This window comes from Thermobia domestica, chromosome 14 (genome assembly GCF_964235325.1).
Source record: "Thermobia domestica chromosome 14, izTheDome1.hap1.1, whole genome shotgun sequence".
Taxonomy (NCBI): Eukaryota; Metazoa; Arthropoda; class Insecta; order Zygentoma; family Lepismatidae; genus Thermobia; species Thermobia domestica.
Window position 1 is genome coordinate 65,446,829 of NC_137467.1, and position 27,028 is coordinate 65,473,856.

The 27,028-nt window shown below is 35.2% G+C and overlaps 1 protein-coding gene across 1 annotated transcript in view; it reads left to right on the forward strand.

The window, feature by feature from the left end:
- The window catches only part of LOC145669849 (uncharacterized), a 142,362-nt gene that overhangs the window by 75,829 nt on the left and 39,505 nt on the right, over positions 1-27,028 (forward strand). Inside the window, exon 3 of the mRNA XM_081738196.1 lies at positions 22,174-22,496. Coding sequence (XP_081594322.1) covers positions 22,174-22,496 — 323 coding nt within the window. The remainder of the gene's footprint in view (positions 1-22,173; positions 22,497-27,028) is intronic.

Below are 27,028 nucleotides of genomic sequence, written 5' to 3' on the forward strand. Positions count from 1 at the left end.
GCCGTGTACGGAAACTTTTTTGACCTCTATTTTCAGCAACTTAACTTAAACCGTCAGTTATACTATTGGTATATTCAATACCATCACTATAATGTGTACACATTACAAGTAGACACGAACAAATTTAGCAAATGTAATTGCCCTTTATAATTTATTTATTTTAAGTTACTATAACATTTTGAAATTACTAATTTCTGGTGTACGGAAACTTATTTGACCCACTGTATGTAGTCTCAGACAGTTTGAGCCGAAGTTATTTTCAAATATGAGACTTCTCATTATATGTTTTTTACTTGCAATATTGCAAATTTGATTTCAAATCTTACAACGTTAATTCCACTCATTGTCCTACTTCAGATTATGATGAATATTTGCACAGCGACGGCAGCCGGGTGGTACTATGCGTATAATATTTGATTCTTACTGTTACACGCTTAAATATAGTGCGGAAACGTAACTAAGAAAAAGGTTTGTTAGCTCGCACGATACACCACAGACCCCTGGAGGAATTTCATTGGTATATATTACCAAGGAGAAATTTACTGAAGTGGTAAGACACTAAAAGAATCTTTGGGAGCAGGGGGTTGTAATGCGCCGCTATTCTAGACTTTTACCATAGCGCATTACACGATATGTAAATTTGCAATAAGGACTTTGGTACGCATCTAAAGATATAAACTTTTTAAAATATATAAACCTTTTCGAAGCGATAAATAAATAAATAGAAAAATGGTGTTATAATGATATACGTAAAAGTGAGTTTTGAAGACAATAATAATGTGCAACGATAAATAAAGCAGATTCGGGGAGACTTTATTCTCCCTCAATATCAATCATCATGTAAACAATGAGGTAAACAATATTATAAACTTGAAAACAAATTATTCTAAATTTTAAGTATAAATAAAATTCAGTGGCTGTTTCGTAATTCTTATACATAGATTTCATGAGAAGTGCTAACCTATGGATATATATTTATAATGATTAATAATCTAAGTTAAACTACGGACATGGAACATCAGTTAACAATTTATTTTGGGAATTTTCGCCAATTGAATAATGTAGGTATATATATGCATCTCTTGTTTATGGTCGGAATATAAATATGTCAAGGTGGAAGCTATGGATCTGAAATATATATATATATATATATATATATATATATTAGATTAATCGACGAATGGGAAAAGAAATATATATAGATAACGGTAATAATAATAATAATAATATAGATGAAAGTAAAATAAGTAAGAATGAATATCAATAAAGAAATAAATAAAATAAATAAAATACGGTAAGAAAGATATATAAATATTATAAAGAAGAAAGAGAGAAAAGAAATGATATACTTACCACCTCATATTACATTAGATCCGATGGGAAGGGATGTAGACCGTGGTATACATAAATAAAGAGGAGAGATTCATTAATATACATATATATATGTCAACATTTTCAGTAATCTATGAATTCATCGGCTATAATAATGTGCTGAATGTAATAATTTGGAAACAGGCAATAAATAAGGAAAATTGTACTTACCTGGTATGTGTATTTAATCTAAATGATACTTACTTTACATATGCCAATTTAATTCGTAGATTTCATTTTCTCTCGAGTCTTGCATAACATAATTGCTCTGTTCAAATTTTACTTCTCAAAGAAATAGCTCTTCTCATCACTTTGACCTTTAGGAATTTCCCGCAAGTGGGATAGCGACCGTTGCTATGGGCCAAACTTCGGCTCAGTTCATGCTAGGAAACGTTCAACGTGATCCGTTGTAGAACCGAGCCCACAATTAGAATAACTTAACCAAATTGTGAAAACTATAAAACCTAACAGCTGTGTTGTGTGTTGTTGTACTGCAAAGAAACTGGGTCCAACGTAACATCACCAGACGTCTGTTTGTAAAATGCATACGACAGCAGAACAGTTTCAGAAAGTTTTTTATAATAACATCTTTATATAAGTTACCATACTGTGTAGTCCGTACGGCAAAGGGCATTACAGGATAACCAGGGGAAGGGTTCGGTGTGCATGGACCTCAAACTTTCTAAAAATATTTATAAGAATTGAGGAAAGGTGTTGTTCTACTTTCTGTCTTGAGAATAGTTCTGAGACAAATGGATTAAAAATCCACAAGTTCCAAGGGGGCACGTTTATAACAAATACCACAAAGTGCCTCAAATTGGTTTTTAGTTAATATGATAATCAAAAATAAGAATCCGTGAGATAACAAAACTTGAATAGCTTAGGCCTGTTTACGGGATTAGCATAAATAAAGGGGAAAAGTGGGACCATGGGTTCCCACTTCGGGGGTCGAAGATGCCCCCACTCTGGATTTGCAAAACAATTTCGATTCTTTCTAGATACGTGTCAAAACACATTAGATTTACTTACATACTATAGTATTGAACGTATTCACTGTAGTTAAACAACGTGCTTAAATAATAGCTGTTTTACATTAAGTATGGCACAATGATAGAGCAATCACCCCTTGTAAGTGAGGTTTTTAGTTGGATCCCATCTCGCGCCAAGTGGTCTCTGTAGGAGACAAACACGGTGTGGTGGGTTTTCTTGGGTTCTTCCGTTTCCTCTCTCTCCTTTGATTCCATCATTTCATTATCTTCATCAACACTGTCTCCCTTAGCCTACACGGGATAATCGTGAGACGTAAACCTGCAAGATTTCATTTTACATTAAGTCTTATGTGATTCAAGGTCTGTGTATTCGCAACTTAGGTTACGTCACGTTTCTCAGAAAAACACTTTCAGTGACCGTACTTCCTAATTCATGTCTCAATTGAATTTCATGAGAGAGAAATGTGCATCACACTAAAACCAAGTGATATATCACCACTCAATTGCAAAAAGGATAAAATAATAGAAACTCGAACGTGAGACTGCTGCGTGCAAAGAGAGGAGTTTTCCAATACACCATTACGACACTTCGCAACACATTTAATTTATAATCGTTATAATTTGTTAAAAAAATATCGTACTATTTTCCCACAATCATAATCATATGACTTATTGCCTTGCAATTCACGTGGAAACGTATAATATTTTTTCTCACGAACATGAACAATGTCAGAAATGATTAGAAAACAAAGAAAGGCTCACATCCGGAATTGAACCTAGTACTTTTGCAACTTAAGACAGCCACTCTAACCACACGACTACGAAACAACTACTTCCTAGCGTCCTTATTAAATTATTTCCAAGCACAAAATTATCTATTAGACATAACAAACAGCGAGGTATCATTTTACAATCACCTTGTTAGCTATTTTAACATACTATACACGCGTTCTGCTAGAACACCCCAATTCTGCTGCGAGAGAAAAATTCGAAACAGTAGTAAAAAAACAGAATTATCATCTATCACAATATACAAATCACGATGAAGAAGCTTTGTAAGTTCACAATATAGCAACGAAGCTTCTTGCAACATAACACAACATGTATGTAGTGTAGTGGTTAAACCACGTAACTCCTGTTCGGCGCACTCGGCTTCGAATCCACAGTAGTGTAGCTTGAATTTTTCATCAACAAAAATACATCATTCTTGAAAATAGCTGCAACGCAACGTAATGTAGAAATCGCAACGTAATGTTGGACAGTTGGTTGTAATATCACCAACATAGTTTGAAATAATTTGATCAGTCCATCATTATAGTAAAGGGCCTAGCGGAATAAGTATGTGAAAACTGCCCCCAAGTATATCTGCACCAACTTTACAGTATCGATTAACATTTATCAGAAACTCAGTTTCCAAAATTTTAAGCCCCCCAATCGCTTTTGGAGGGAGAATGAAAATTGAAATTATTTTTTTCTCCTGAACGGCTCTACCGATTTTCATAAAAAAAAAATATGTTAGGTGTACTCAACAAGAGAAAAGTCGGAAAATATTTTTTTGAATTTTTTTGGGGTTGAAAATCGATTTTTTCAAATTTTCGAAAAAAATAATGCAAGACTAACGGAACACACACATTTTTTGCCAGTTTTGTCTTGAGAGAGTCCCTAACTACGTAATATTGTTTCCATTTTGTTTGCAAGTGTACCTCATAGTGAAAAAATGCAAATGTGTCGTCGCGGACATAAGTCTTTGACCAGGTAATGGCGATTGCCTTGAAACAAATGCAGAGTGTGAGAGTTTAATCTGTTATATCTGTAGTTTTGTGTGGAGAAGAAACAAACTTGTGAACGAAAGGTTTAAGAACAACTAATGTTATTAATATAAACTTTCCCGGAGATTATTAACGTATATCATCATAAAAGAAATATGAGTGACTTTTTGAACCGAAGAAAATAACATACAACTTTACAAGCGGAGGCAAAGAAACCTAACGTAAACAGACTAACGACCAATCATTTACACTGTAATGATCGTGGTTCTGTGGTCAAGGCGCTTGGAGTAATCTGCAGGTTCTTGTATCGAATCCACGTCGGGCAATTTTTATTTACTTAAGGAATTTTAATGGTGATTGATCAGCGATGACACACGTTTTATTATATTCAGATATTTGAATACTCCGATTAATAATAATTATCTCGTAAAAGATTAATATAATTAACGATTTATGATGGTTTCGTTTTAGATTAATGTATTCTGAGTCTGCTGTTTCACTTTTGAATGGAATTAAGTTTCAACATGTGTTTTCTCTCCATATTTTTTTGTGAAAACACGTTAATGAGCAATAGAAAATACAATTGTTTTTCGATTCGTATTGGTTTGGGCTAACAGCTTCAAAAAGAAATCTTGACGTTTAATGTCCAACGATAATACCTGTTTGGTTCAGGAAGACTATGGTGGAGACAAGTGAATTATAATGGACGAGCTGGTGGAATGAGAAAGTGGGAGTGTCGCGAGAAAACCCATGAGCACAATGTTGTCGGTCTCAAGCAGTGTTACGTAAGTTACTTGTAAAAATGTAACGCGTTACAAGTTGCTTTACTTTCTCTTAAAATGTAACGCGTTAGTAACGCATTACTTGCAACAAAAAGTAACTGTTACTTTACTTCGAAAGTAACGCGTTAGTAACGCGTTACTTTTAAGTCCGGAACTTTGAAAATGTGAAAAAAATATGACTTCAATTTTCCGTACTACTATTACTACCGCTATTATTTTTATTATTATTATTGCATGTTCTGAATTGCTTTCTGTAAATACAAGGACAAATTTTTACTTGACATATGACCATTTTCATATAATGTAACATTGATAAAATGCCATACTGTGTTGTTACTCGTAGGGGGGGGACACAAGTGAGTTTGAGCGAGTTTTCTTTGAAACTCGATTCGACTAGAAACAGACATCTTTGAGCTCGAACCGAGAACTAGGCTCGAAAAATTTCCTTCAATTCGACTCGAATTGGGGTCGAGTTTCGTGTCGAGTCGACCGAAATCCGGTGTGTAGTTTCGAGTACATTCTTCAAGTATATTACATAGAAAGTATAATTATTATCAATGACACTACTACTACTACAACTTTTATTATTATTATTATTATTATTATTATTATTATTATTATTATTATTATTATTATTATTATAACGACAGCTCTGTATGTAAACATGAAAGATAGGCGGTTTGTATTTGAATACTAAAAAACTAGTTGAATGAGAACCTCGGTAGTCGTGAAGTCTAGGAGTCAAGGACATTGTTCACTAGCTTCTGAATTTGGGTTGAGGGTCTAGGTTGAGTATTCGGGTTCGATCCAAACAATGTTAAAAGTTATAGGGCACTGGCCAAATATCCTCAAAACTGCTCGGTACGGGTTTAGAATTGTCAACGACTTGGGCAGCTCGGCTTACAGCTCATTTACTATCGACCCAAACTTAGAAGCAAGCTGAGCCAACAGCTCACCCAACGACTCGGCTCAGTTGAGCCGATCCGAGCAGATGGCTCATCCCTGCCAAGCCAGCTCGAGGCGATGGTTCACCCCAAGTGAGCCGGCTCGAGCCATCTTCTCAGTTGAGCCGAGCCGAGCCAAGCTGAGCTTGTTATGAAACATTTATTGTGGTTTCGCTATCCAGACGGTACGAGATGCGGGCAGTGTCCCCTCTCGTCAGCAACACTAAAAGTATTCCATATTACTGTTTAGCTTACATTTCTCATGGCTTTCGTTTTCCAGCGTAATCAGGCCATGATTTTAAGACGAGTTAAAACGAACGAATTATTTGTCAAACTCGACTGAACTCGAAACTCGACGCGAAAAACTGAATCGACTAGGAACTCGATTCGAGGTTATTACCTTTACTTGACTCGAAACTCAATTTGAATTCGAGTAGAGTAGAGTTTTAGCTTGACTCGTGTTTATCCCTATACGTTAGAACAAATGGTTTCTTATTATCATTCTGCTAAACTAATTATATAATAATAACAATATTGTTATGTAAAATTAAAAATACAGAATATAGAGAAACATTACACTAAAACTAATAAAATGAGAACACATGAATTGGGAGTGAATCAAAACTTAAAAGTAACTCTAAAATCGATACATGCTTTTTAAAGCTAGTTTCAAACTCTATAATCAACGGGACTCTAGGATAAGCAAACTGATCTGAAAGAACTCCAATATTTCATACCATCAGCAAACTATTTTCTAGTAATAAAGTAGGTCTGCTCATCAGAACACAGTTCATTCATATTAACCCCTTACTATAAATCGTTAATTATGGCACCCTAGTTGTTGATAAATATTTTTCGCTCGGCAGTTCAGACTGTTTACTTTTTAATTCTGTCCACCATCATCCTCAGCTCTTAAAAAAGTATTTTTCAAAGATTCGAACGGTAAAATATTTTCGTTCTCCACCTTTATAAAAACAACACCAATCAAAGTAAAATAGACTACCAGTATCATTGCACTCGTAGTTCACTCACAGAATGTATTGGTTTGGAGCTGTCAAAATCTCCGACAAAATCTTCCAGGTGCTTGCAATCAGTACACGTGATTTCCCTAAGGCTATCCTCATCTCCCCAAACCAGCAAGTGGCACTACGAAGTTGGGAGCACATGGTATTTGCCTCCATCCAGCTATAACCAATGCCCTCAATTTCCTTCGTGCAGTTCAAACCGATTTTCCTCCAAGCTGTTACACAACAACAATTAGCCTAGTTGTCTACGTGTCGAACTGCTGACCCAAAGGACGAGGGATCGAAAGACATGACAAATTTTATTACTTGCAGAATTATACATTTCACCTATGATAAAATGAGCATTCAAACAGTTTGTGTTTCCGTGGAAAAGTAAGAATATATTTCAAGTTAAACTTCTGAGCAGTGAAGCAAAACGAATGGGGCTCATGGTTGTCCAAATACCTGACGGTTTGAACAAATCATACGACACGCCTTTAGTATGTAGTTAAAGATCTTTCTGATACGTGTAAAGAAATCTCACTGACCTAAAATCCATAACGAAATAGGTCCTACCAGAAGCTTTAACATCACGTCTGCGTCACTTCGGTGAACGCTGTATCGAAACTAACTATATAAATTTCACTCAGGTGATGTCTAGTCACTTGATCGTACTTGGTTTGTTAGCTAACTATATTGAAGGGATATAGACAAAAAATATGCAAACTCCATTTTTCAATGTTGTCAGGAAACAAAGAAAATGTGACACCCTTATGTTGCAGAATTGTTGAACTTTTGGGGGGAAGGGGTAGATTTCACTCATCTGCTGTAAGTAGTGACTACTGCTGTTAACCATTGTTTTTTTTTTTAATTTTTCACTTGCACATCCTATCCTCTTTCAAGTTCAGTTCCACATGTCATTCCATTTAGTTTCATATATTCTGTTCGACTAAATAAACATTCCTCAATCTCTTATAGTATGTCCAAATTAACAAAACGGTTACCTTGCTTTCTTTCTAATAATGATTATTTAGATTTCAAGAGAGTTAATTTTAAATAAACATCCAATCAATTTGTTAATTACTACGAGCATTGAGTTCTTCCTCATTGTGTGTTAATATATATTCTTCAGTGTTTACATTCTAATAATAAATATTTATGCCAAACTTAGATATAATTGCAGTATGCGAAGGTTAAGTGTGTAATAAAGCAGTTCAAGTCAATATCTTACTTCAATCAACGTAGATTAAAATTATCGTTAAAAGAAATCGAATATTCGTATTCAAAATTGATTTTATCTAGGTTGGATGGATAGGGATGCGCAAGAGACAAGATTTGGGGCCGTCTCATCTCGACAATATGCTGTAAAAGTGATGTCTCGACTCGAAAAATGTATATTTTTCTGTTGGGAGAGCTGTGTCTCGAGTCAAATTTTGTCACGAAAGTTTTCTTTCGACTTGACTCTGCGCATCCCTAATGATGGACAGTTTGAAGAGCCCAGTATTCCAAAGCTCGCGGGGTAACCAGCTACACCACTACGCAACATCTGTTTCACATACAACCATTATTATACACTTCATTCCCTATTTAAATTCAATTATATTAAATAGATAATTATTTCTTATGTAGCAGCTGCTATTCATGCCATACAGTATAGAACAAGTACACATTCAATGTAAATAAATAAAAATTTAAGATATTACAGATTACTGGCATTGCGATTTAATCCGATTTTAAGCAGTAGATATTTTCTAAATAATTGTTCAAATTGCTTTATAAGAATTCAGAGTATGAGGTACCCTAAGTTTTTGTAATGCAAAAAAATACAAGCATATGTATATATATATGTGTGTGTATTTTAGAGGACTTCCGGGCTTGATGCCCCCACCGAAATTTTATGTTTATTCAAATAAAATATTGTAAAGTGAATGAAATATCTTGTAGAATGTTCACATTTCCAAGAATGAAGTTAGCAAAGCACCCCGAAATATATATATGGATAATTTTCATTTTGGACGTGTGGTTTTAGGTATTCAACTGTGTTCACATTTCTCATTTTGAGCGTTTTCGTATATGAATTATGGACATGGCGGGCTAGTAAATGGGACAGGGATTTGAAAGTGACAGTTTGTCGGATAATGTGTTAGCAATCATTTCACAGTAGAAATTTATATTTATAAAAAAGTTCTGATATATCTAGAAAAAAGAAAGGAAAACTTTAACTTTCCGAACGGAGGCTCGAACCGTCGCCCTTCGTTTCAGAAATGTAAGTAGCTATATTAAACCAGCTTGACCACAGACGCAACCTAACAGAGATTGTGTTATAATATTGATAATAGAATCGCTCCAGCACAGATTCCTACTTGGAGGTTTAAATATCCATTTTCTGTCGTTTTCAGCAATTTCTACTTAAGATAATGGTTGATTTTGCATATTGGAACTGAGCATGAGGTGTGCAATCAATATTAATCTCAAAAATAAGTAGTATGATTTTGGTTTTACATTTTCACATCGCTCGGATGACAGCACGATGTATAGCAAGTGTCTATATAAAGAACGGTGGAACATGCAATTCCCTGTGTGTAGATCTGCGGGAATTGTGACGGATCTAGGCTCACTTTTTCGGACTTAGTTTACGAACGGGTTTCCAGCTTTTTGTGAACAGGTGTGTACAGTTATTTCCAGTAACCTTGAACGACAGGGACACGAACACAGATACATCGAGGACGTTTAATATTTGAAAGGCTCTCCACCGGGGATCGAAACTGAGACCCCACCTACTGAACTATCTGATGGGTGGGTTTCCTGGTTCCTTCCCTAAGCAAGTAAGCTTGAGACTGGTCTTGGGAAGTAACGTAACGCAAGTAACGCGTTACTTATAAGTCGTTACTTTTTAAGTAACGTTTCCTAGTAACGCGTTACATTTTTCCAAAGTAACTGTAAGGGTAACGCGTTACAAATTTTTAGGTAACGTACCTAGTTTGCGTTGCTTTTTTCGCGTTACATTTCGCATGAGTAACTACAATATATGTATATTTTTAGAAACTAATGTTTCTTTCCTTTAAGTGAATTTCTCAGAATTCAAACAATCGAGCATCAACTACGTATGTCAGGGACCGACAGTCACAGACACAAAGAGAAACAGATAAGTTCGTAGTGCCACTTGCTGTTTCTGGAAGATCAGAAAGATGGCATGGAAAGTGTTCATTTGTTTCAATTTATAACCGAAGGGTACTATTAAGTACGGGACTAATTCTCTCTCTTTCTCTCCCTCTCTTGTGTTTCACAAATATTACATATTTCGGATATTTTTGAATATTAGCTATGCTTTATGTCTATTTGGTAGTAGTTTTTAGCAGACGGTTTTTCCAAATAAATCTTAACTAACACAGTAGTAACCAATGATTTGTTTACTGATTTTCTCGAGTGGAAAGAACTTAGACTCTTGGCTAGCTCTTGGCAACTTAAAAATTGCGGCTCCCCTCCTGGGCCAGGGGTGGCCATTCCTCCAGCTGCTTGAAAAAGACAGATATATCTTCAGGTTTCGGTTTGGAGGCGGTATTAACTGTAGCAAATGAAGTTTCGCCACTGCAATTCCATTATACGACACTTTCTCCCTATGGATGTGCCTGTCTTTACAGGTATTTCTTTACCTTATATCAGTAACGAATTTACAAGAAACCCTTATATATTAATCTCGGAATTGGGGGAAAGGGGTGGAGTTTTTAAGCATATAAATAATTAACAGTAGCTTCTTTTTTCTAATAAGCTACAGTATAGTTCTCAAATAAATATGAATAACTTACCCGACATTCACATTTCAGTTGCTATTTTCTTCCATTCTATATTTAAAACGTGTCTATTATGATGTTTTTGTGTTTCGTATCCCATATTGCTGGAACATTCCTCACTAGTTCTATTAATATGTCTTTCATAATCACGTTTAATAGTGCAGCAAAACCTCTGGAGTATAGACATACAGAATCATCTCCAGACGAACTTTTAAACAAATGAAGACTTTATTCCTTGCAGCGCTTCTAGGAAAACCAAAGAGAACATGAGCCACAGCGATGCTTCCGCTGAACATCGATGTAAAAACAAACTCGGTTGTTTATCAACGAGACCACTGATTCACCCTCGCGGTCGACCTCTAGGTCGCACTGTAGCGTACATATTCCGCATGTGCATACCCATTTGAAGCCATGTGTTTGTGCCACTATCGAGTGACACCTCGACCTCAATCGCAAAGTCCCTTCGGTATGTTTCTACTCTTGGGCCTTATTTTAACAACTTGTGCAAATGTCCGGAGGTTCCAGACCTCCTGGCTACGCCCCTGCTTGGTAGCATGCATTCTTCCTAAACATCAACAGTCTCTGTTCACTTCCACCTTCATCCGTAATTTTATTCTTTCAAGCCAAAGAGAATACATCCGTTCTCCTTCGTATTTGGCGTTCTTAAAAATAAAATTATGTTATAATTAAACTTGCAATTTTGCCATTTTCAATGTAAATTTATGTCCTTCCTTAGCAAAATAAATCTCATAAGGGCAACTTGCGTGTATGGTTCCTCTGTTCCAAATGGAAAAATTGAATTTGGATATTTTCTGCAAGACTTTCGCCGACACTTAGAATTTCATATCCAGTATTTCTGTTCACTTGGTACTGGAATAAATAGAATTGGAAGTAATGGTTTTGTGTAAGTATAATTGTGCAGAACAGGCATGGATAAATGTTTTGTGCTGCTATATATAAATTGTGAGGAAAGTTTATGGAGGTTTGGAAATTATTCTTCCCAGGATGGGACAACAGTAATTAAGTAAGTGCCAGGGAAAGAAAAACTGGAGACGGGAAATTTCCTTAACTTTACCCCTAACAAATAAACGTATTGTTAGTAACATACGTACCGTGTCTGACGTATGACTGCCTATCGTTCAGTGTGGATGAGTGAGTAGAGTTGTTGTTTGGTAATCATAAGTTTCATCGTCCGAGTCCTGTTCAGGGCACTTCAATTCTTTCATTGTTTGTTTCCCATATCTGAAGATGTTTCTACCTCTCCGTAATCATCTGATGCTCTCAACTGAGTTCTTCACTTGAATTCAACAATTGGTAGTGGGATGCTCTTAGGTTTGGGTGAGCTTTTACATGTCTACTTATAAAATCAAAATTTGCCACAAAATATGGATGCTATCCGATCATTTTGTCTCAAATTCTAAATTTGCGCATGTGACTGTATCTCTCTTTCATCATATTTGCATCTCTCGTTCTCCAAGGTCATCAGCTATGACATAAGATGGCTTGGAAGCAAAAATTGAAATCATAATATGCTATACCAATGGGCTCACTCTCACTAAGCATTTGATTAAATGTATGTATTTTCACACTGAAAAAGGGGGGAATCCGCTCTTCCTACCATCCTAAATTGACAATATTTATTCAGACTCTGCAAAGTAATTTCAGATCAAACCACTGAAAGAGTGTTCATTCCAAGAGCAACAGGATTGGACTTTAATTTTTTGTTTCAATTTATGTTCACAAATAGGACAAATATCAAGTAATATGTTTACCATAAGAACAACACGTCTAAGATTTATTTCATTTCGGAGAAATGATGCTGTAGACAGTAGTGGGAATTTCGCCCAAGTGTACGGGAATTCTTCCGCTCCTTGCGATTCCACCCACCTTCCTTTACAGCTAATTTATTTACATACTTCCCGGCAAATGCTTCGGAATCAGTTGGTGGAGCACCTTAGACGTAAATTTTCATATGGCTGTACCATCCAGGAGAGTCTCTTACTGTACAAGGGTGGACAGGGACAAAATCCATAAATTTTGTCCGATTCCATTACAAGCAACAATAGTATTACATGGGTTTCCCTGTTTTCGCCTAATAGGAAAAGAAAATATTTATTAGAAGAAGAAAGATATAAGAATTTTACTAATTACCTTTTGTAGATATTGAGTGTATATATTATGAAATGTTAACAAAAACAAAATGGAAAACAGTGAACATACAGAAATAATATACTATATAGATGTGGCTACCTTCTTTTGCACGAGTGAAATTTTTAGAAACTACAGAAAATACTTGACTTACGTAGTTTGCGAGGGATGACTGAAAAGGTTTAACCCTAACATAGAAAATGAGAATCTAAAATGGAATAATTATATCTGTTGAATAGCACAACTTTGGTATTAATGTGTATCAAACTCTCGGTTCTAAGTAATTTCTTTTATCTTTCAGAGGCTTTTGAAGTGGGGTGAGATAGCAGAAGTTTCGAAATCTAGTACAGATCAGTCATCAAGTATCTCCAATTAAAAGTAACGTCGGCGTCTGAGATCCACCGGGATATGGTCAATACCGTAGATGAATCTGCCTCTACATATGCCACCATCAAAATATAGGTGCAGCAACCCAAACGTGGTAGGCAGAGTGTTGAAAATGAGTCGAGATCTTGGAGATCATCAGTTGCAACCACCACGAGAAACATTGGCCTGGTACTTGATATGATCATGAAAGATCTCCGATTGTCAACTCTACCTGTACAGATAGTAGACAGGCTGGGCATATCACAGGAGAGAGCAGATTATATTCTGAAGAATGAGCTTAGTTTATCTTTCTGCTCGATGGGTCCCACGCCTTCTCATTCCGAACAAAAACGCACTCGGTATAACCTATCCGTGGACAATTTGAAACGTGATGTGGACGATCTTCTCTGTCTCTTCATCACTATAGACGAGTTTGGGTACACCATTAAAAGCCAGAAACAAAACAGGAATCCAAACAATTCAAGAACCATTCCTCCTCTACCCCAAAGAAGGCAAAGGTAACCTCTCCGCTGGCCAAGTGATGGCCTCTGTTTTTTTGATTCTCAAGGTCTGATATTCATTGATTACCTGCAAAGGGATCATATTATCACAGGACAGTACTATAGTGACCTTTTGAAAAAACTTCGAGCGCAAATTCAAGAAATAAAAAGGCCACAAATTAAGCCCAAAGACGTTCTCTACCATCACGATAATGCTCCCAGCCACACGTCAGCAGTTGACATGGCTACTATTTACAAATGAGAATTTGAACTCGTTTCTCATCCACTCTATTCTCCAGATCCCACCCCTCAGACTTCCACTTGTGCCCCAATCTAAAATCGGCTCTAGCAGGAGTATATTTGCAGGCGGTAATGACGTAATGACATCAATGGAGAAGTCTCTGTAGTCACAATCTAAGATACTTTTTTCTATTGGGGTCGGAACACTGCAGCACCGTTAGAGCAAATGTGCTGCTGTCCAAGGGGATTATGTTGAAAAATAAAGGCATTTCCAAATCTGTATTTCTAATATTTCCCTCAAGGCTCAAAACTTTTGAGTCACCCCTCGTAAGACGTCATACTATCAATTTATATATTTTTAAGTAGTGTTAAGTTTAAACTTTTATAATTGTTAATTTAAAATTTTAATTGTTAAACATACATATGCAAATTATTTAATTTTCAGGCGTCAACGAGAGTAAATTTTACAAATTTTGTTCTCTTTGTACAAGTATTTTATGCGATATGCGCACTGTAACCTTGTTTATGTAAATAAATACGTGTATTATTAGCATTAGTTTGCTTTAAGGTGTAGGCAGAAGAAAAACTGGTCTTCCAACTTTGATTCCAAACCTCCCTGTCCTTCTATGATAGAATTAAGACCAGACTTAGATAATTCTTTGCCCTCCCTAAATAAGTAACACAAACCTTAAAAAGGTATGTTATTCTTTAGAGCTTCATACAAAGTAAATTCTGTAAGTTTTGTTTCATTCTGACAAATTTTATGAAGTATGGCCCCTGTCCCCTTTTGTATAGGTAAATAGATAAGTTTATTTTTATACATTTTAATCGTAATTCAAAATACTATGTATACTGCACGCTTGGCTCAAGTCCTTCTAATCTAGTCTAAATAGCCGAAATTCTCACCAAAACCGATAGGCACCAATCGGAAGGTAGTGTCCAGAAGCGGTACACCAAAATTTCAAGCTTCGTATTGTATAAAAACGAGATTTTTGTTGCAGAGACATGCACCAGTTTCAATAACGATTGTGGCTATTTTCGAGGCAATCTGCGTTGGTGGGGTCGCTAGTGCCTCAACTAGAAACAGTAATATCTCACACTTCCGGCAGTAAATAGGTTGTGTCACCTACATGTATGATATACCAAATTGTTATACATTTTTCACTGATTTCAAATATATAGCAGTTTAGTATATATTAACCTAAGTTGATCTATACAATGAAGAGAATACCTAGCTTATTCTTGATTGTGAGGTCCTTTCTGACGATTTTCTTAAAGATGATTCTGCAGGTTTTCTTAGTGTTTCATAAATAGTCCTAGAAACCTCTGCGAGAGGTTCGGTAATTTATTCTTGGTAGTACGTTTCTGTTGGGCGAGTTTGTCAATAATAACTTATCTCATAATAAGAGTTGTTTTAATAACCTGTCAATATAACATAGCTAATGTATTCTAAACAAATCTACTACTTGTATATTTTAGAGGTAAGTTTCTTTCAACTATTTTCTTTAAATGCCTCGAGCGATTTTGTTCATATTTCCTAAACGAATATCTCCAGTAATAATTTAAATATATGACACAAGTAATTTCTTTTTTAAAAAAAAACTCACAAGCAGTTGTTTAATTTTGGGCTGAGTTTTCTTACGTCAAAGTTTTTTTTATTTTTTTTATTTCGAAAGAAAATTATTGATTCTAGAACATCTATGCCATGGAATGAATAATGTAGCTTCTCTGTAGCTAGAAACACCCACCAAATCGAACCAAAATTTAGTATACGGATGCACACTAAGAGGTGCAGATCTGAAAAGAGGCTAATTGATATAGGTTAACTGGACAGTTAATAAGACGCAAGAATATATAACTCGTACATAGGTGATGTCACTTACATGGTACATTCGCGAAGTGTCCCCTCGGGATTCATGTAAAATTGATTCAAATGCAAAATTCTCCGCGGCCTAATAAGTATGGTACTAATTTGGCAGCCCATATCGCTAATTGCACTTTGATGGGAGTCCATATATCCGACTTTCAATCATACAGTACTACAAAGCTCGGACACAAAATTGCTTTTAGTTTGTTTAGATGTAACTGGACATGAATGTGGGCATATGTAAAACAAATTCAATCAAGCACTGCTTCTCTGACACATGTTATCCACCAGACCGCCGTCTTGGATCCGTCATTGGTTTTTGAATGAAAATAGATGCAAATGTTACATCAAATTCATGTACAAGTTTCTCAGAAATTCATTGGTGTAGTGAGCTTTACCATAGCTTGTACCGTTTGAAGGTATTGCATGTTAAATATCAGGCATTTCACGGATATTGAACCAAATAGAACGTTGTGCATGGCCTCGTGAGTATTTGTAATATTTTACATGATTTAGTATTTTATTTAATGATAATAAATTAAACAAAATAATATAAATGTGGTTTCTGCTGCTTTCACGTCGTTCTGGTATCAATGCCACAACTGAGGGTGCGGCCATACAATCCTAACCCTCTTTGCAACTAATTTAGCGAGAAAGAAGCATATCTCGAAATATTGAAGATTGTTTTGTCTTTATCCCGAAGGCTTAACTAGATCTTATTAGCTACGACCAATATTCCTATTTTCTGCGAAATTGTTTTTGAAAGAGACTACGGCAACACATATCTATGTTTAAATACACTTTCGTTAACCACAATGTACCTTCACAGAGTTACAATTCTGGCTGAGGTTATTTTCTTATACCGTCCTTTAAAACAATATTTATAACAGATCGGCATATTAACAAAAATGTGGTCATGATTGGAGATATCTCTATAGGCCTATTACATGATTTGTTAGCTTACAAAATAGTATATGTAAATATATTCCCAGTATTTCAGCATAAAGCATTCATTCATAATAACGTACTTTTCTCTCTCACAATAATGGTCTCCATTGGAAACATATATTCATGTAACTTCTTGAAAATATGTCACAAATTTTTATCAGCATAACATACATCATAAATTTTGATTTTATTGCCCAATTCTTTCCAAGTCTTTTCCTGGTTTCTCAACTTTGTGTGTTAATTGACCCTCCTTATGCTAACAAACTGCGCATAAGCAGTTGTGAATGTACAGGTAAAAACGTTTGCCGTGAGAAAGAAGAAGAATCTCAGTCTATACAGTACACCGCGTGCGTGAGTATTGTTTGTTTCGATTTGATACCTTTATTTGGTTAACAAAGACTTTCATTTCATTCATTGAATGAAATACATCATTAATAGTATGTGGTTGACTTTCAGTAATTTTTCTTAAATTTTCCACCATATTGAAGAAATCAGAGAGGTTGACAGACGCTGCTTTACTCATTGTCTATATGTCTTCATTTGCTCTACCATCATCACAAGAACTACGTTTTCGTCTCATCCTTCGTTACGCCTGCGTCTAGACTAGTGTAAAACAATGGAAAAGGCATTCCTCTATTTGCAATCTTTCCAACCTTAAAAATTATTGCTATCTTATTTTATAGTATCCAATGAAACGGTCCATAAAGTCATATCACACACTACCTTTTTGCTATTGTCATCAGTATAGTATTTTTAAAAAATGCATTTTTGTTCGAATTATAAACTATTTCGAGTTAAGAAGACTCCTCATATATTAGCTCTTCAATTCATGATTTACAATCTTCCCAATATACCATGATTTCGGATGATCAAAAATCCCCTGATGGTCTAAATAATATCTGCGGCTTATAAGACATTTCGTAAATATCAGAAATCCACTTTTAGTGCACATGCATGTGTCGTTCAACTTGTGGCAGGCTCAGTGCTGTTTAAGCTATATCTAATATCAATAGCTAAATCTAATATTATTCCCTTACAGCAACGTATATATCTAAAAAAAAAAAAAAGCCTTTATTTTATCAATGATTTGTCCGAAAATACTATAACACTAAGGATAGACAAATCAAACGACGCTGATGTGCAAAACTACTTAATCTTTTCCAGTTCTAAACAATGAACAACAGAGGATACAAAGAGGTCTCAACTATTTTCAAATATCTAGGATTGCTACTAGCTCTAAAATGTAACCAGCCGATTCTCCAATATTTACTTAAATACATTTTTTCTTTAATGTTCATTTACTTCAGTTTGGAATCTTTTGTAAACTCAAATAGTAAACATATGTATTTTAATAGGGGCCCACCAAATTTAGAAATTATTAACCAGAGGTAAATATAGCCTTTTTTAATGTGTAAGTATTCAGTTAAAAGTATATTGTTTTCTTTTCTCATAAACGTTATCATTTCTTTGATGATAATTATAAAATATTGAGTACTAAATAAAGTATAATAATAACGATGAAATGTATACGATAAATAATTAAATCATATAAATAAAAATATTATAAATATAAGTGGAGACTGGTTATTCGATTTACTAATAACTTCATAATTTCATGTTTCCATTTTATTTCTAATAAGTGATGAAATATGAGTTTTGTTCAGAAAGAAACTGAACTTTCGTAATAGTGCGTCAACTGTTTAAGCGAGCGCAGCTCGACTACTAAGCACACCTAGCGGCAGGTTTAGACAAGAAACTACTGTTTACTGTGTTTCGCTCTGACCATTAGTTGCCGAGATAAAGCCCCTGAAGTGAACAGGTGCTCAAGCTGTTCAGGGATTAGTGAAGAAATAAGTACGAAGGAGCTTGAAGAAGAACGTTTGTGTATGAAATTTTGCCACAAACTGTGCAAACCTTTTACAGAGACATTTTATTTGCTTTGCCAAGCGTAAGGAGAGGATTGTATGAGTCGAACACAGTACTATGAATGATTTAGGCATTTTTAACATGGCATAATATGGGTCGGTGACGATCTCAAGACTGAATGACCCTACAGATTAAAAGATGATGACCATGTGAGGAGAGTTCGTGCTCTGATTCGTGCGAATCGTCGTTAACTGTTCGAGAAAAGTTGCTCACGAAGTGGGAATGAACGGAAGATCATGCTATAAAATTTTATTTGAAAATTTCAGATGTGTAGTTTAGTGCAAAATTCGTTCTGCGTTTGTTGACTAAAATCAAAAAGAGACGCGTGTAGAATTCAGCCAACAACAGCCAATGAACATGAGAACTTTCTTAACCCATTTAAACCCAAATTATTTTTTGTCAAATTTAATCTTGGTTCCTATCAGATTGGTAAAAATAAATGTAAAGAACATATTTAAATACATTATGGTTTACGAAAATGTCATGGACCCCTAATTTGGTAATGTTCCATTTTTGGAACAACGGGCCTGAAAGGGTACAGGTTTCTGGAAGAAAATATTTCAATTTAGACAGGCTAAAGTATTATTTCGTTAATGTTTTGAGATACATATTTTACAATAATTTGCAATATTCATTAGATACAAAGTATACAAATATTGAAACATGTTAATATTATGCATATTCACATAATAACAGATTTTTTACATTATACTTGTTTTCCAATACATCACATTCTTACTACTAATGGAAGTAAATGAAGCACTTTCATGTTGTGTTATATTCACTAGGGCCTATCCAGATCTTGATTGTCTTTCTGATTTTACAATGAAATGTAATTCTTTATCATATCCCACTTCATTTGTTGCTCGTTTGTTGACCGGTCGCAATTGGTTCGAAATAGGTCTTCCAAGAATTGCACGTTGTTGGGATTATATTTCTTATGTGACTTTGCAGAAGGCTGACTTTCATTAGATGTCCTAGGTTTCGGAGCTTCATCATCCAACAAACTCTTACCTATAAATTCATTTCTCAGCTGGCCGCTTTGCGTTAATGTAAAAGAAGCTCCTCCCTTAGCGAGCAACTGATTTCTAGATAGCCTCTCTATATCTGCTTCATTTTCTTCCGAGAACTCTTCATTTGCTGGTGGTGTAATGACAACATCTGCAGCAAGAATATCTTCTCCGTTAGCAAGTATACTGATAATTTCGTCAACAGTCAATCTGAAATAGGGAGGGAGGATTTAGATTTCTGGACTTTCGGCATCTCTGGCCATGTTAGCCCGTCACGTTTGATGGATGACCTCCCTCGGCGAGAACACTCTCCAGGGAAAGGGAAGGAAGCAAGTGTTGGGGAAGGAAGGAAGCGACCTGGGACATATATGTTAGGTACCACCCCGGTATTTGCTTGGTGTGAATGAGGAAAACCCAGGAAATCCTCATTCAGAATGGAAGCCTAAAAAGCTTCTTACACTTTTTCGACCGAGAGCACGCACCGAGAATCGAACCCGGGACCGCTTGCACTCAATCTGAAGTAAAACAGTATTTCTTGAAATAAATAAAATCCAGATGAAGTTGTGAAATACACATTTAAAATATAAAACAACATAAAATATTTATTTATTTGGAAGCTACCAGATACAGCTCAGAGGCAATTTTACACTGGAGCAATCAACATAATGATAATACTGGGGAAGAAACTGAAAGGAAGGCGGCCAGGGCCTGTAAAATTGTGTAGGCTGCTAATGATTCCCCTACAGTACCTATAAAATATAACTATATACTATGCCTTTATCTATGTCCAAAATTTACTGTTTTTATCTCACTGCAGTAAAGTGAACTCAATAATAAATGCTACAAAATGTGATCAGGCATTCCTAACAACTCCTCTATATAGGTAAATAAATGTACGATCCAGTGAATGAGCGATCAAGACACCTGCAACTCTATTTGGCTGTCGTCTCTCAACTGAAAAGAGCTCCTACGTGGCTAAGCAGTTAGCGTACACGCCTTTGGCATGGGAGACCGCCTTCGCTTCCCGGCGGGAGCTCATGTGGTTCGGATTCCACTTTAATGAGTAGGTCACGTCTCATATAGCCTCTCTGCTGAAAGAACGTTAAATTCACAATCAACTCAACTCAAATGAAAAGTGTACCGCGTGGGTGTAACAATTAAATCAATTTTTTGTGTATAAATTTCTCCTCCTTCATAAGACCAATAAATTCTCAATGCAAGCGCCCTCAAAAGAGACACAAATAGCATCAAATAAAAATACGCTCATAAAATGTACGAAACAATTACTAATGCATCTAATAAAATTACCATATTATATAGTTTTATGGGCACATTTACGCCCGTTGTTCCAATAATGGAACAAACAAAATGCAAATTTCATGTACCCGTTCGAGCCCGTTGTTCCAATATTGGAACATTCAAAATTATAACCCTATTTTATTAATAAAAATTATAATCAATTGTTGCATTTCACATGCACTGAAAACTTAATACTTCTCCTACCCAAATAGTATTATATAGATAGAAAATTCATAAACGAACATAAAATTTAATTACCTCCTTTGATACGCCATAATTTGCTCTTAATCAACGCAACTAATATCGACAGCACACATCGTTCGCGCCAATTCAAGACAAAGATACGTCATTTGCTAAACCATTGGTACCAAATGAAGAGGTCCATACAAAAATTGTTATATTTATTCACGTTATATGAAAAATAAAAGTAAAGTAAAAAATGTTCCAATTTTGGAACAACTGGTTCAAATGGGTTAAGACAGTCATAACAAGCTATGAGACAAATTTATGGCTATGATTTTGAAACGAAGGTGCAGTTGTTGCAGATGGTGGACAAAGGATCACATTTACCAAAAAAGCACACATGTATAGGTCAAAGATCGAGGTGATGTTGGTTGTGTTTTTGAATGGAAAAACATTTTATATCAGGAAGTTGTACAGCAAGGTCTGATGGTAAACAAGGTAGTCTACCAGGGAATTCTAACGCGTTTGGGGAATGATCTGTACAGGTAGGGTCCTGAATTGTGGAAAAATCAGACTTGGATGTTGACTCATGACAATGAGCCGGCTAAGGCGTAGTTTCTTGTCGGTAGTAAACTAGCAAAACTCACTCTCCTGTTGTGACCTTGACCCCTAGCCCTAGGCGACTTTATCCTTTTTCCTGAAACTTGAAACCATGTTAAAGGGGCGTCGTTTTGAAAACATAGAAGGCATTCTGGCCAATCTGACAAGAGACTTCGTGCCATCCCAGGAATTGCATTTCTGAAGGCTTTTCAAAAATGGAAGAAACGTTTTGAATTGTGTTTTTTCAGTGGAAGGGAACAGTTCGAGGGGACAGTGCTTAAAATGTACAATGAAAAATAAATATGGTATATCATAAGTTCGGTTTCTTTTTAAACACACTTCATATGGGATGTAAGTTAATACCACTTCATGTCATAAACTAGTTCTTATCCTTATGTACACTATATTGAATATTACATCTATATTTAATTCACAGGGATACCTAATCAAGAACAACGGGTTCCGTTAATTATTGGCGGAACGCGAACACCAGCTAGAATATTTAATGGTGACCTGTCATTCACGTATCAAACCGTTATGGATAATGATGGATTCATTGCAATATATATATCAAAGACTCAGGATATTACTACCTCCGATATGTATCTTATTGTTCTCAGGCATGGTAAAGTCCACTGTCAATGGACGAACTACCTTCAAGAAAGTTTCATCGCTGAGTGTACGAAGGATAGCAAGGGTTATGACGCATTGTTACACGATGGAAAGAAAAGAAAGTGCAGAAAACTTAAAAGTGCTACAGTAAGTAATTATGAAGCTTTTGCTAACATATGAAATGCATCATTTGATAACTTTACTAAGAATTAAAATTAATTGATTTCCCATGTGAATTAACTTTCTTATATATATTTTACTGATTTATAACGTAACACAATGACGAGCTATTCGAGCGCAATTTTATATAGAAACAAGTGAGTATTCTTTTACATTTAAATGTATTAATTCAAGGTCCACGCAAGTTGGAATCGTATTTATATTTCTATTTAAATTTGATTCCAGTTTTAAAATAATAGTTTAAATTTGTTGTGTGTGTGTTTAAAAAAAAAGTCTAACTAATAATAGTATGCACTACAAGTAGCTATAACCCATTAAATTAGAAACTATATTTTTTTAACTTTTAGATTCGAAAATGTAAGTACAAATTGCAGCGCGACATTATACTTATTTTAAGCGTGTTACAGGGCGATTACATATTACAGGAAGAACAAAATAACCCACTTTCAGTCCTACTATGTATTAGGAGAAATATGATTTACAAGGAGAGAAAAGTGTAGCTTCCAGCGCACAGTGGAGCGAAAGCACCGAATCCTGGGCAAAAAGTAGAAATGCGCAATATGAAGCAGAAAATTGTAAGAAACCCAATTAGTTCGGTGTTTGAGGTGCCTACAATAACGTATTCATTTTGTAGAAGAAATATTTGGACATAAAATAAATTTACAAGCAAACAACAAAAAAATAGTTTCTGGGTAGGATGCACCAACATGCATTATATGGACATGCCTTTGAAAGTGTAAAAGAAGATCCGTGAACAGAAATGTTCATCTTACTTCGACATTATTTCATATAGAGAATTTTACATCAGAAAAGGAAATATTCCTTATATTCGCGATTAAATTATATAACAGATTATATGATTAGCATAAACTCACGCGTGGTTAATTTACTTTGCTTTGACAATTTACGATTGGCTTATATTCTTGAGCATGAAAGGGAAAAGTGTAATTACTCAATTTACAACTGAAGAATAATAAAAGTTGAAAAAGTTCTTGCTTCTCAAAATTATTTCAAAGTTGTGGCGGATTCGTTATGGCAATCAAAATGCAAGGACGCTTCAATTAATAAAACTTACCTGATCAAAAGTTCTCGATATGAATATATTGAGTTGATTTTTTATTAACTTCCCTTTCAGCAGCGAGGCTATATAAGACATGACCTAGTGATTAACATGGAATCTGAACTACATGAGTTCCCACCGGGAATTGAACCCGGATCTCCCACGCCGAAGGCGTGTAAGCTAAAATGTCGAGGACGAGTATTATACAATATATTGATGACTATATACTAGAGACATTTATGAAGGTTATTACCATCATGGGTTAAACACCTATAGCAAATAAGTGGCGTGATAAATCTCTCGAAGTAAATAAAACTACAGGGTAATATTAGATTTTATGACTAGCAAAAGGAAGATGGATCTCACTGCAATGGAAACAGGCTGGCAGAATTTAGAAAAAACTATAAAAGAATATGTAATATTAAAATTTGGTAGGGTAAGAGCATATGGAACCTCTCCTCACTATTGATATCTGCAAATATGGACACCAGATGCGTCAAAAGAGGTTGGCAAGGACAATTTAATAGACTCGATTACTTTTATCAACGAACGTAATGTTAATCATGCGAGTAAGTGGGAAAAGGAAGATGTAGTCGTTGCCCCCATAAAACTATCACGGAATTTGGGCACTTTTTGTTATAGCAGCTAAAATGATCAAACAAGAAATACTTACTATCTCATTATTACTTAGAACTGTATGTAAATAAAAATACATAATATCAAATACCATAATTTAGTATTCAAGCGATAGCTAGCAAAATGGCCATATCACCAATTCGATCGATTGCATACTTCCATTATGGTGTATTTATGGAATGAATTGTGACTGATGTAAGCTATGTGAATGTAGTGTAATGATTTAAATTAACAGAAGGAAGAAACCGTGGTGTCACTTCATATTTTATTAATTTAGACGTTTTTAAGCTAACAACTAACAAAACTCAACATGGAAATTAAACGTCGTTTATATCAACGAGTGGATAGCAAAGTTAGTGATTGTCATGTAGTTTCTTGATATCATGTCACTGAATATCGAGATCAACTTTGGCAAGGTTAAGGAACTTTAGGTGAAAATTTGAAACAATAAGAGAGGATATATAGACGTTAAAATTGTGATGTGAATCTAGTGTTTGATCTTCCGTTTATAGCGCCGACAGGGATATCCATCCGGCAGAACTAGTTCTATATATTAGTTATGTTTTGAGATATAATTAATTGCGCAATAGCGATGTAGGGCTTGTGTTTCTATTTGATGGCAGAAAATTTGCGTTAATCTTCAATTTAAGAATTTTTGCAACTCTGGGAACCATATAACTTTTGAACTGCTATATTATAGTGCGAAGTGGTCGTTGCCATCTTCCGTGTTTGGACAATCTTTGCTGATGCCTCAGTAGCGTCATGCACTGTAGTTTACAGAGTTTATCAAGAAATAAACCGTTGGTAACACTTAAATGCTTTATTTATCATTCGGTTCGACTAATACAAGGATGAAATGAAAATCCTGCTCTAAGTTTCAGCAGATCTTGAGTACAAAGGACGAGATTATAAAATTGTTAACAGAAGACAGTGCTAAGAATGAAATTAATGTTTTGGAAGCCTCACAATCTGTGTAGTTTGTGGAGTGATGTAATAAACACCTAGCGAAGAAAACGGCGGTTAGGAACGAAACAAATATGTGTGTGAGTGCAAATTTAGTAATAGAAAAATCCATATGAACCCTTAAATCTCAGTGATTCCCATGAGAATACTATGTCTGAATTTCGTAATAATGTATGTGAATCGAGAGTACAAAGAATCACTCAACCATTGAAAAAGCACAGCCATAAAAATAATGATTGTATCGAATGGTACAAGGGTCTAAATGGTGTAAATAATAGATCTAAAGGAAATGTACAAAGTAAGACTTTTGTGGTGGTACATAGCCATAGTCACTTAATTACAAAGACACTTATTGATAAAGGGTTGGAATCTTATGTCATGGGCATTGTAAAGCCAGATGCAGCTCAAAATAACATACTGCAACATTTATCCACAACTTTGAAAAACTTGACGTTGAAGGATACTGTTGTTATTTTCGAAGGTACAAATGATGTGGTGTAAAACGAAGCTGAAAATAAGTTTCAATACATTGCACAATACTTTACTTCATACAAAACTTACAAATATTATAGTGAGTACTGTTCCCCACTGTTATGTCTTAACGCACTTTTCAGCTGTGAATGAAGAAAAGCGCAAAATCAGTAGTAAAATAATGAAGATGTCTAAACCTCTTAACAATGTTAAGGTGTTAGCCATCTGTGCCATCCGTCGCAAATATCATACTAGGTAAGCCTTGATTTTAATGTAAGAAGTAAAAATTATTTGTTGTAACATATAGCTTGATTTATTTTGCGGCAAATCTGTATCAATCCCTAGTCCAGTACAAAATTTAGGAAACATGCAGTTAGAAGGAGAAAAGTTACTAATTTCCAACCTTGCAGAAAACAATGATGATTTTTACTGCAAGGAGCGAATGTGTCGAGAGTAAATTAACTGTAGCGAGTCCAATTGATGAGAGTAAAACGTCAATTAGAAACTTACGATTTTCTTTCGGTTCTAATCTTGATGATACCTCCCAAAGCGCTACTAGAAAAGCAACAATAACGAATTAACTGTACTTCATCATCACGTACGAGGTTTAGGAAATAAAATAGATTTTCTTAGAGTCCTTTTTGTTGGAGAACTCCAGTCAGTTAAACTATTGTGTCTAACAGAGCACTGTCTAGATACTAGAGCCATAAATTATGTCGATGTAGAAGACTATAGAATAGTGATTAACTTTTAGCGTTCATTTGCAAAGTGTGACGGTGTTTGTATAGTAACATGCAAAGACGCCCAGGTTAAGGAAATAAACATAACAAATTTTGTCCCGGAAATATATATAGAAGCGGTAACAGTATATTTACATGCATTTAGAATTTGCGTTTTGGAGTTATATGGATCGACGTCTGAAGATGTAAACATTTTCTACACCAAATTAGACACATTACTTACATACCTAAAGAAAGCGTAATTATGTGGTGATATAAATGTAGACTGGCTAACAGATTCAAAAGAACAAGAATTTTAGGAATGATCCATAGAAGTGGATCAAAAGAATGCGACGTTTGTCAAGAATTTTAGGAATAATGCAAATAACGCATCAAACGATCTTGGCCAATAATTAGTTTTTGGATCAGGGGCCACACAATTTTTGACCGGCCCCTAAATTATATTTTCGTATGTTTTACGAAATAAGTACATCATATTAAGTGACAGCTTAGATTTGGCTATGCTATATGCAGTTCTCCAGTTAAAAGATGTACAAGAAAATTTTTGATTGAAATGTATTCGACTTTTTGATGAATTTGTGGATAAGGGACCACAAAATTTTATTTTGAGTTTTACGTCCCACGAATAT